At 45.4% G+C, this 12,030-nt stretch overlaps 1 protein-coding gene across 3 annotated transcripts; it reads left to right on the top strand.

Moving 5' to 3' along the window:
• Window positions 1–100: 100 nt before the first annotated feature.
• On the top strand, window positions 101–10,138 carry LOC106612385 (suppressor of cytokine signaling 3). Of its 3 annotated transcripts, XM_045723257.2 has the most exons (4): window positions 101–471; window positions 1,096–1,211; window positions 1,921–2,350; window positions 7,040–10,138. In XM_045723257.2, exons 3-4 carry the CDS (start codon window positions 2,222–2,224, stop codon window positions 7,634–7,636), a joined length of 726 nt encoding a protein of 241 aa, XP_045579213.1. In that variant the 5' UTR covers window positions 101–471; window positions 1,096–1,211; window positions 1,921–2,221; the 3' UTR covers window positions 7,637–10,138. The 3 variants fall into 3 exon arrangements, with proteins under 3 accessions (XP_045579213.1, XP_014068953.1, XP_045579212.1); XM_014213478.3 differs by lacking the exon at window positions 1,096–1,211; XM_045723256.2 differs by having other exon boundaries at window positions 101–2,350.
• The last annotated feature ends 1,892 nt before the right edge of the window (window positions 10,139–12,030 follow it).

Raw genomic sequence — 12,030 nt, 5'->3', positions numbered from 1 at the left:
AAGGGTAGTCTAAGCAAACGGCTTCAACTGTTTCACCTTGTCAGAGCAGCGGAGTGGATGGGAAGGGAGGACTCACCAGCCAATAACTACGGGAATCTTCCCGTAAAAGGTCACGCACTGATTATTTATTGGCAATCTGCCAAAGCGCGCGCGCGCGTGTGTGTGTTTACTGGAAGAACCTCAGAGCTGAGGAGGTGGAGCCTTCGCTCTATTCGTTGACCGCGGTAACACAGCTACCTCCGTTTGCTGGAGAAAAGAGAGAGAGAGAGAGAGAGAGAGAGAGAGAGAGAGAGAGAGAGAGGGGGGACGCGGACGTCTTTACCGATACATTCCTCCATCGGTTAGAAGAGGCCGTCTATTCAGAATTAATGACCAACTTAATAAATGATTTAACACATAGACATTCGGGGACTTTGGATATTTTCTCCCTGGAGAGGAACGCTGGAGCCCGGGACAGGAACAATCTCCAAGGTAAATAAACAGGCTCCATACCCGGGGCATAGAGTGCTGCTGTTGCTGTACATGGTGCGTAAAATAGCATATTGCATATGTGTGTAACAGTGCACATGTTAAGCAAGACGTTGCAATTGCGCAAAAACATGATTATCATAACGGCGATATGGGAAGCCATTTGTGCCTCCAAAACATCACAGGGTACCAGCTCTACTACAGGCAGCTTAATGTTTCAATGCAAAACAGGACTTTGCTTTTGGGATGTATTATACTCATTCTCCTTATTCCAGATAGACACACAGAGATAGACAGTGCTATGTTGTACACTCTTGGAATGAAATAAGCCTCAAATAACCTTTTGGTGTTCAACAGATTGCCACATACCATTTTTTCCAGGTCAAAACTGTTTCTTGAGGAACCTCTCTGAAAAGGTTATTCAAGGAACCCCTGTCTAAAGCTTATCACAGTAACCTTTTTGTGATGCAAGAGGTTCAATTTTGAACCTATTCAATAATATATTGTAGTGGCAACAGCCTATCAGAAGATTGGAGGAATGACTTTTAGTTATTTTTGTCCCCCCTGTAAGAGTAAATGTTATTCATGTTCATCATGTTAACCTTTTGCTATATTGAAACATTAAAGGTTGTTCCAAGAACCCCTCAACTAACCGAAAGTGCAAATATGAACCCATTGACTGCAATGGTTCCTTGAGGAACTCCAGGTTTCCTCGAGTCAGCCTACGCTCTTAGAATTAGGGGGTAAGTCACATTTCTCTTTTGTGGCTGGAAGGGGCCCCAGCTCAGCTCAGACAGACACCATGTTAAGCAGCTGCAGAGCGGGCAGTTATGGCATCTCTTGCCGCTTCAAGTAACAACTAGCACCGGTCCTTGGTGAATGGAGATCTATTCAATATGGAGCTTGGCCCATTCCGTCTTGCTCCAAATGCTCTGATCAGCAGCACAGTGAGACAGCCAGACCCACCCGCCCGGGGGTAGCCTATTTACCATGAAACCGGAGAACCATAGAGCTCTGCTGGCGAAAGCAGCAGGCTGCATGGGAATGAGGTTATTTATTCAGAATGAACCTGGACTCATTCATAATAACCTGGTTTTCTGACCCCCCCCGTGGTAAAAAGAGAGTTTGAGCTGAGCTGTTTAACACTGTACACGTTTAGTGTGTGTGTGAACACAGTTATTTAGACCTTAATGTCAGAGATGATAATGACCTGACTGACAACAGGGATCGAGGTTCAAACCTCTAGCTGAATGTTTGTGGGTGTGTAGCTATGTGTGTTTTTGTGAATGTGTTTTATATACAGAAGATGTACTCCACCATGTGTTGGCCTCCATATAGAATCAGTGGAAAAAGACTCCTTCACACCTTTGAAGTGTTCACAAGAGAAAATGTATGATAACACTATTATAACACATTTCTGCCCCCTGCTCTCTCTCGCCTTTCTCTCTGCAGCTGTCTGCAGTGGGTGGTCTCTCTGAGGTCCTCTTTGGACTGCTCCTCAGTATCGTCGCTCTGGGAAACGTGTGTGCACCCCCCTCCTCCCCACCTCCCTCACGCCCTCTCCCCCCTCCTCCCTCACATCATCTCCCCCTTTCCTCCCCTCCTTCCTCACGCCCTCACCCTTTCCCCACATCGCAAACCCTCTTCATCTCTTCTTCTCTCTCTCCCTCCTGCCCCCTACTCTCCCTCGCCCCTCCCTGCTCTGGACCCCCCACCCCTCGGTCAACGAGCCGAGCGTGGGGGTCAGGGCGCCATGGTAACCCACAGCAGGCGCGACCCCCCCACCATGAGCAGCATGACCCCCCCAGAGCCCAGAGGTCAGGGGTCTCGTGTGCACCCCCTGCGCTATAAACCCTTCAGCTCACATGCACACTACCAACAGGTCAGTTTAATACTGTCATGACTGTGTCAGTCAGCTCCACATGTACTCGAGGTAAACTAGCTAGCCTCTTACTGAATGCAAACCCATCATTATTCCTCCCCCAGTCTCTTGGTTTGTCCAATTGTTATCTTTACAACATAGTATAATATGGTTCCTCTTGTTGATAAATCAATCCACTTTTATTGGTCGCATACACATATTTTGCAGATGTTATTGCGGGTGTAGTGAAATGTGTGTGTTCCTAGCTCCAGCAGTGAAGTAATATCTAACAATACACACATCTAAAAAGTTAAAAATAGAATTAATAAATATAGAAACATTAGCATACATATACAGTGTCTTCGGAAAGTATTCAGACCCCTTGACTTATTCCACATTTTATGTTAGACTTATTCTAAAATGGATTAAGTAAAACAATTTCCTCAGCAATCTACACACAATACCCCATAATGACAAAGCAAAAACACGTTTTTAGAATCTTTAGAAAAACAAATTCCTTTACTATGAGACTCGAAATTGAGCTCAGGTGCATACTGATTCTATTGATCATCCTTGAGATGCTTCTACAACTTGATTGGAGTCCACCTGTGGTAAATTCAATTGATTGGACATGATTTGGAAAGGCGCACACCTGTACATATAAGGTCCCACAGTTGCATGTCAGAGCAAAAACCAAGCCATGAGTTCGAAGGAATTGTCCATAGAGCTCCGAGACAGGATTGTGTTGAGGCACAGATCTGGGGAAGGGTACCAAAACAGTTCTGCAGCATTAAAGGTCCCTAAGGACAGTGACCTTCATCATTCTTAAATGGAAGAGTTTGGAACCACCAAGACACTTCCGAGAGCTTGCCGCCCAGCCAAACTGAGCAATTGGGGGAAAAGGGCCTTGGTCAGGGAGGTGACCACCAACCCAATGGTCACTCTGACAGAGCTCCAGAGTTCCTCTGTGGAGATGGGAGAACCTTCCAGAAGGACAACCATCTCTACAGCACTCCACCAATTAGACGTTTATGGTAGAGTGGCCAGACGGAAGCTACTCATCAGTATTTTATGATTTATTTTATTTAACCAGGCTAGTCAGTTAAGAACAAATTCTTATTTACAATGACGGCCTACCAAAAGGCCTCCTGCGGGGACGGGGGCCTGGGATTAAAAATAAATAATAAATATAAATATAGGACAAAACACACATCACAAGAAGAGAGACAACACTACATAAAGAGAGACCTAAGACGACAACATAGCAAGGCAGCAACACAACATAACAACAACATGGTACCAGCACAAAACATGGTACAAACATTATTGGGCACAGACAACAGCACAAAGGGCAAGAAGGTAGAGACAACAATACATCACACAAAGCAGCTACAACTGTCAGTAAGAGTGTCCATGATTGAGTCTTTGAATGAGGAGATTGAGCTAAAACTGTCCAGTTTGAGTGTTTGTTGCAGCTCGTTCCAGTCACTAGCTGCAGCGAACTGAAAAGCGGAGCGACCCAGGAATGTGTGTGCTTTGGGGACCTTTAACAGAATGTCACTGGCAGAACGGGTGTTGTATGTGGAGGATGAGGGTTGCAGTATATATCTCAGATGGGGGGAGTGAGGCCTAAGAGGGTTTTATAAATAAGCATCAACCAGTGGGTCTTGCGATGGGTATACAGAGATGACCAGTTTACAGAGCAGTGTCGAGTGCAGTGATGTGTCCTATAAGGAGCAGTGGTGACAAATCTGATGGCCGAATGGTAGTCATACCTTGTGGTATTGATAATAATCTGAGAAAGATTTAGGGAATCGCATTGCTTTAGGACTTGGTCAGGTGGTTTAAGCATGTCCCAGTTTAGGTCACCAAGCAGGACAAATTCAAACTTAGAGTAAGGGGCCAGGAGAGAGCTTAGGGCAGGTAGGGTACAGGCCGGTGCTGATGGAGGACGATAGCACCCAAAAACAGTCAACAAAGAGCTATTTGAAAGTTTAATGCTTAATACCAGCAAATCAAATTGTTTGGGGACAGACTTGGTGGAGACAACCGAGCACTGAAGGTGATCCTTGGTAAAGTTTGCCACAATTCCACCTTTGGAAGATCTGTCCTGCCGAAAAAGGTTATAACCAGAAAGGTTAATATCAGTATTCAAAACACTCTTCCTTAACCACGTCTCAGTAATGACCAACACATCAGAATTGGAGCAGGGAACCCACACTTTCAATTAATACATTTTAGGTAATAAGCTTCGAGTGTTAACGTGCAGAAAACCCAGGCTTTTACGAGAGCAGAAATCAGTGAAGCAGATATCTGAGCATAAGTCAGAATTGGGGCTAGCAAATGTAGATGGGCCAGGATGTACATGCACATTTCCAGATGTCATCAACAGTAATACAATCAAGGCACAGCATAGTAAAAGGCACATGACAGCATGCTTGGAGTTTGCCAAAAGGCTTCTAAGAAACAAGATTCTCTGGTTTGATGAAACCACGATTGAACTCTTTGGCCTGAATGCCAAGCGTAATGTCTGGACGAAACCTGGCACCATCCCTACGGTGAAGCATGGTGGTGGCAGCATCATGCTGTGGGGACGTTTTTCAGCGGCAGGAACTGGGAGACTGGTCAGGATGGAGGGAAAGATGAGCGAAGCAAAGTACAGAGAGATCCTTGATGAAAACCTGCTCCAGAGCACTCAGACTGGGGGGCTAAGGTTCACCTTCCAATAGGACAACGGCCCTAAGCACAAAGCCAAGACAACGCAGGAGTGGCTTCGGACAAGTCTCAATGTCCTTGAGTGGCCCAGCCAGAGCCTGGACTTGAACCCGATCAAACATCTCTGGAGAGACCTGAAAATAGCTGTTCAGGTCTCTCCAGAGATGGATCTGCAGAGAAGAATGGGAGAAACTCCCCACATACAGGTGTGCCAAGCTTGTAGGGTCATACCCAAGAAGACTCAAAGCTGTAATTGGTGCCAAATGTGCTTCAACAAAGTACTGAATAAATGGTAAAGGGTCTGAATACTTATGTAAATGTTATTTCAGTTTTTTTAAATTTGCAAAAATGTCTAAACCTGGTCTTGCTGTAACGTAACAAAATGTGGAAAAAGTCAAGCGGTCTGAATACTTTCCGAATGTACTGTGTTTGTGTAATGGATGTATAGACATTATGGAGAGAGTATGGTTAGAATATGTAGTATATCTGAAGAATAGTATATGTACAGCAATAGCTAAATAGGATAGGCCTTGACTGGAATACATTATAGACATATGAATTGGGTAAAAAATTGTATGTAAACATTATTAAAGTGACCAGTGTTCTATGTCGATAGGGCAGCACTTTCTAAGGTGCAGGTTTGAGTAACCGGAAGGTAGCTGGCTAGTGACAGTGACTAAAGTTCAGGGCAGGGTACTCTGCAGAGGCCGGCTAGTGGTGACTATTTTTACAGTCTGATGGCCTTGAGAGAGAAGCTGTTTTTCAGTTTCTCTGTACCAGCTTTGATGCACCTATACTGACCTCACCTTCTGGATGGTAGCGGGGTGAACAGGCTGAGGCTCAGGTGGCTGAGGTCCTTGACGATCTTCGTGGCCTTCCTGTGACGCCGGGTGCTGTAGATGTCCTAGAGGGCAGGCAGTGTGCCCCTGGTGATGCCAACGTTGGGCAGACCTCACCAACCTCTGGACTGTGCAGTTGCCATCCCAGGCGGTGATACAGCTCGACTGGATGCTCTCAATGGTCCATCTGTTAAAGTGTGTGAGGGTCTTAGGGGCCAAGCTGAATTTCTTCAGCCTCCTGAGGTTGAAGAGGCGCTGTTGCACTTTCTTCACCACACTGTCTGTGTGGGTGGACCATTTCAGTTTGTCAGTGATGTGTACTCTGAGGACACTTGAAGCTTTTCACCTTCTCCACAGTGGACCTGTCAATGTGGATGGTAGCGTGCTCCCTCTGGTGTCTCCTGAAGTTCACGATCAGCTCCTTCGTCTTTTTAACGTTGAGGAAGAGATTATTTTCTGGCACCACTCAGCCAGATGCCTCACCACCTCTCTGCCGGCTGTCTCGGCATTGTTGGTAATCAGGACCACCACTGTTATCTTCAAACTTGATGATTGAGTTGGAGACGTCCGTGGCCACTCTGTCATGGGTGAACCTGGAGTGCAGGGGGGGTTGCGCACACACCCTTGTGGAGCCCCCGTGTTGAGGATCAGCGTAGTGGTGTTGTTGCCTACCTTCATCTCCTGGGCGCAGCCCGCCATGAAGCCCAGGACAGTAATTTAGTTTCTTGGGTACAGGAACAATGGTGGACATCTTGAAGCAAGTGGGGATAGCAGATAGGGAGAAATTAAATATGTCAAACGACAGTGTATGTATCGTAGTTATTGTCATCAACTATTTTTAAGCAATAAGGCACGAGTGGGTGTGGTATATGGCCAATATACCGTGGCTAAGGGCTGTTCTTAAGCACGAGGCAATGTGGAGTGCCTGGATACAGCCCTTAGCCATGGTATATTGGCCATATACCACAAACCCCCAAGGTGCCTTATTGCTATTATAAATTGGTTACCAATGTAATTAGAGCAGTAAAAAGAAAGGTTTTGTCATACCTGTGGTATACAGTCTGATAAACAATGGCTTTCAGCCAATCAGCATTCAGAGCTCGAACCACCCAGTTTATAATATACAGTAAGTAACCTATTCTTCTCCTTGCTCCAGGTGCTGTGTGCGGTGCGTAAGCTACAAGAGAGTGGGTTCTACTGGGGTGCGGTGGGGGGTCGTGAGGCTAGCTCTCTGCTCCGCTCCCAGCCCCCCGGGACCTTCCTGGTTCGAGACTCATCCGACCACCACTACTTCTTCACACTGTCGGTCCAGACGGCCCGCGGGACCAAGAACCTCCGTATCCACAGCCAGGGGGGAAGCTTTTACCTGCAACCCGACTCGTGCTGCACACACATGCCCCCGCGCTTCGACTGTGTGCTCAAACTGATTGGACACTACATGGGGAAGGAGGGACGAGGTGGAGAAGCAGCAGGAGGTGGAGACGGGGAGGCTGGGGTAAGGGCGGGGGGAGGCATGGCTGCAGCGGCAGGGGAGACTGTGGGGTCGGGGACTGGGAGTGTGTATCTGATCCACTCAGGGGGAGAGAAGGTTCCGTTGGAGCTGCGTCGACCCCTCCCCTCCTCCCTGTCCTCCCTCCAACACCTGTGTAGGAGGACCCTGAACGGACACCTCGGGGGCTCGGTCAGCCCGGACACACACCAGCTCCCTCACACACTCAGGAACTTCTTGGAGGAGTACGATGCCCCCATCTAACACACACATACACACACTCACACAGTTCAGGTTTGGGGTTTCCCCCTCCAACAGTTGAGGATAGGATTTGGAAAGGGTAAGCTGTTCCAGATCGATGCCACTGCTTTCTTACCAAGGGGAGCCTAATATAGGTAACAATTGATACTCCTCCGCTCCTGGACAGACCGTTGATGGGAGTCAAGACGAGACTGGGGGGGGTTAAAAGTCATTGCCCTCTCAGCCAGTCACCCAATCTCTCAGCGGGTGCTGTGATTGGGTAGTCAAAAAGATTGATGGGTCGATAATGCAGACCGTGGACCCGCCACACATGCATGCAAACACACATACACAGTGCTGTGTGTGGCTTTAGGAGTGTAGCCAGAAGGTTGTTTTGGGGTTTGTTGTGCTGCTGTGGCTGAGGTATAGCTCCTTCTATTGATCAACCGAGGCTTTCATCTCCTCCCTTTATCTCCTGTTTGACATGTAGAATGGGCTCCATGGACTGCGAGAGGGAGGGAAAGGAAGCGAGAGACAGGGAGAGAGGCGAAATAGTGTGTCAAACGAAGGGGCCAAAAGCAGAGTGAAAGTGTTTGTGTGTGGTGTCGTACACATTTCCACTGCTGTATGCCAACTAGCATTGCCTCATAGGAGGGTGTGGGGGATCATGGCTGAAGACAGCCACTAGCCACACACACACACACACACACACACACACACCACGTACGTACATACAGCTTACAGTGCTGTGAAAAAGTATTTGCCCCCTTTCTAATTTTCTCTACTTTTGCATATTTTTGATACTGAATGTTATCAGATCTTCAACCAAAACCTAATATTAAATACAGGGAACCTGAGTGAACAAATAACACAATTATATACTTATTTCATAAACAAAGTTAGGCAACACCCAATGCCCCTGTGTGTGAAAGTAATTGCCCCCTTACACTCAATAACTGGTTGTGCCATCTTTAGCTGCAATGACTGCAACCAAATGCTTCCTGTAGTTGTTGATCCGTCTCTCACGTCGCTGTGGAGGAATTTTGGCCCACTCATGCATGCAGAACTGCTTTAAGTCAGCAACATTTGTGGGTTTTCAAGTATGAACTGTTCGTTTCAAGTCCTGCCACATCATCTCAATTGGGATTAGGTCTGTACTTTGACAAGGCTCCAAATTTGTTTCTTTTTAGCCATTTTCATGTAGACTTTATTGTTTGTTTTGGATCATTGTCTAGCTGCGTGACCCAGCTGCTCTTCAGCTCACAGACGGATGGCCTGACATTCTCCTGTAGAATTCTCTGATACAGAGTAGAATTCATGGTTCTGTCTATTTAGGCAAGTGGTTCAGGTCCTGAGGCAGCTGGGTCATGCAGCAAGACAATGATCCAAAACACACAATCATGTCTACATGAAAATTGTTAAAAAGCAACACATTTTAAGTTTTGGAATGGCCTAGTCAAAGTCCATACCTAATCCAAATTGAGATGTTGTTGCAGGACTTGAAACAAGCAGTTTATGCATGAAAACCCACAAATGTTGCTGAGATAAATCAGTTCTCCATGCAAGAGTGGGCCTAAATTCCTCCACAGCGATGTTGGAAAAAATATGCAAAAATAGAGAATCAAAAAGGGGGCAAATTCTTTTTCACGGCACTGTAACTGCATCTTTGGTAGCTCTTCTGTTAGAATGTGATGGAGATACCTCTATGTCTTTGTCTTTCTTCCCATCTCCATCCATCTACTCACAAGAGAAAATGTATGATAACACTAACACCGCTCACTCGCTTATTCATATAAATAGATAGATTTCTCTCTCACTCAACCCCAAAGCTAACAGTGGATCTTATTTTAGTTCCTGGCAGGCAGAAACACCGTGTGTCCCAAATGCCACCTTATACCCTTTAAAGTGCACTAGCCTTGGTCAAAAGTAGTGCACTGTATATAAAATTGGGTGCCATTTGGGACACAGTCAGAAACAAAAACTGAAGCCGAAAATAGTCAGTAGTCCGGGGGGGGATTGAAGTGTGAGGGAAGAGTGCTGAAGACGAGTATGGCTGACGCTGGATGAGGGGGGGACAGGCAAGGATGATTGGGGGGGAAGCGGTAATAGTGAGGGATGAGGAGGATGAGTAGGCAAGATTGTTTTCACACTGGGCCACAGAGACAACAAATCCTTCATTTGAAGATGATGATGATGATGTCGTGTTTAGCTAAATCCATGTCTTCCTGGTAAGAGCCTAGTTAGTAGAAGAGCAACGTTTGTAATTTTTAACATCTATTATCGTCATATCAACCTAATGTGTTGCACCAGCTCAGCTACGTGTGTGTGTCAGAAGTACTTGTCTTTTATAAAGACTGCTCATAACCTCGCCACTAGATTGGCAGACAGTGCAAGCCCAACTATCTGGAACAACAAAAACCTAAAAGCATTTCAGAAGAGAAATTAAAGATTGAACTTTGCACATATTTATATTTCTAAGATATTTCAACAATGTATATTAAAGAGCACTATTTTTACAAAATTGAACTGATTCTCCTTGTGCCTTCATTTGTCTGTTGGATACACACATTTCTGTCTCTCTGCTTTTTGAGTATCACACTTACACGATGTAATCAGAAAACAAGTGCTATGGTTTAAACACAAATACAGTGAGGTTTCCTGTACTGAGAATGCACACAGATGAATAAACACAATCACACTTACACAGAACATCTCGCAACTTTCTCACACCATAAAGGAAAAAACACACCTACACAGTTTCATTTCTACATTGTGGTTTGTACCTCAAGTTTTTTAACTCGAAGGTACAGCTGCTTTAGAGTTCTCATGCAACTTGCCAAAATCACACAACCACACGCATGCATGCACACACACACAAAGAAACCTTCACACACACCTTTACCGATACTGCCTCCCCTTCTCCATGAACCCTATAGATGACATAATTTACCATTTGTTTATGTTTTTCTACTTCACATACATAACACAAAACATAAAGCTTTAGGCTGTATGTTAGACGCGCATCACTCTAACAAACACAGATTCCAAAACCAAATTACTTTATTCCACAGGTTTCAAGTGTGTACAGGTATCCACAGATCTTCAAGTAAGTAACAATACCAAAGGTAAGTATCTTCAGGTACGTACAATTATTTCCACAGGGATAACAATTAGAATGTGGTAAGAAAACCGTATGACAACAGCTGAAAAGTGTCAGTTACAACTAGAGTTCTAAAATGTAAACAAACCCACAAGCCCACATAGAGTGGACATGAGCCACTGCATGGTCTCTTAAGACAGTATCCCATAACAAAAAATAATGAGACGACTTAAACAATTTAACATGAAGTAAACCAAGAAATGTATTTTATACTAATGTTGACAATCCTAAATTGGCTCCCACGTTACCGGCCCCTAATTGTTATCTTAAACATGAAACAATTACTCAAAACTACATACAGAGCCATGCCTATGATGTTCTTCAGTACGGCTGTACTATCCATCCACAAAACGGAATCTTCAAGCTGCAGCTCTCTTTTCAGAATCTTGTCCATGCGTCCTGCCATGGTGGCTGCTGTGAGCTCCATAAGGGGAATTATGGTATGTTTGAGCAGAGCAACTCTAGCCTTCACAATGATGAAGGCACAATGTACTTCATCGTGGCTGTTCCGTAGCAGCAGGTAGCTCACTGTACCGTAGCCTTCTTCACTCACATCTGAGAAGTGATACAGCTGAGCGAATGGTGACTCTCCAAAGCCTGAGGGTTTAAAGCACTGACCAACTCAAGTCTTTCTACTGATGGAGCGCCTTCATCCGGTCGACCATTCCTGAGCAAGCTGATCTGGCACGAAGTCATCCCAGCCTAGGTTCAGTCTGCACAGCTGTTGCAGGACCTTCTTCACTGGCAGAACCACTGGAGCCATGATCCCCAATGGATTGTAGATCAAGCTCACGATGGATCCCTCTTCTGGTGAGGGTCTTGGATGACAACTCTGAACTTGAAGGTGTCAGACTGGACATTCAGTCACTGTAGTAGCTGATGTGTATAGTGTTGAATCATCCACATACATAGACACACCGGCTTTACTCAAAGATTGAAAAAAGTAAGGGGCCTAGACAGTTGCCCTGGAGAATTCCTGATTTTACTTGGATTATGTTGGACGGCTTCCATTAAAGAACACCATCTGTGTTCTGTTAGACAGGTAACTCTTTACACACAATATAGTAGGGGTGTAAAACCATAACACATACGTTTTTCCAGCAGCAGATTATGATTGATAATGTCAAAAGCTGCACTGAAGTCTAACAAAACAGACCCCACAATCTTTTTATCATGAATTTCTCCGAGCCAATCATCAGTCATATGTGTAAGTGCGCTGCTTGTTGAATGTCCTTCCCTATAAGTGTGCTGAACAGCT

The sequence above is a fragment of the Salmo salar genome, chromosome 01, assembly GCF_965601325.2.
Source record: "Salmo salar chromosome 01, fSalSal1, whole genome shotgun sequence".
In the NCBI taxonomy this organism is placed as follows: Eukaryota; Metazoa; Chordata; class Actinopteri; order Salmoniformes; family Salmonidae; genus Salmo; species Salmo salar.
The sequence above is the reverse complement of the archived record's forward strand: the minus strand, read 5'-3'. Positions and strand labels throughout refer to the sequence as shown.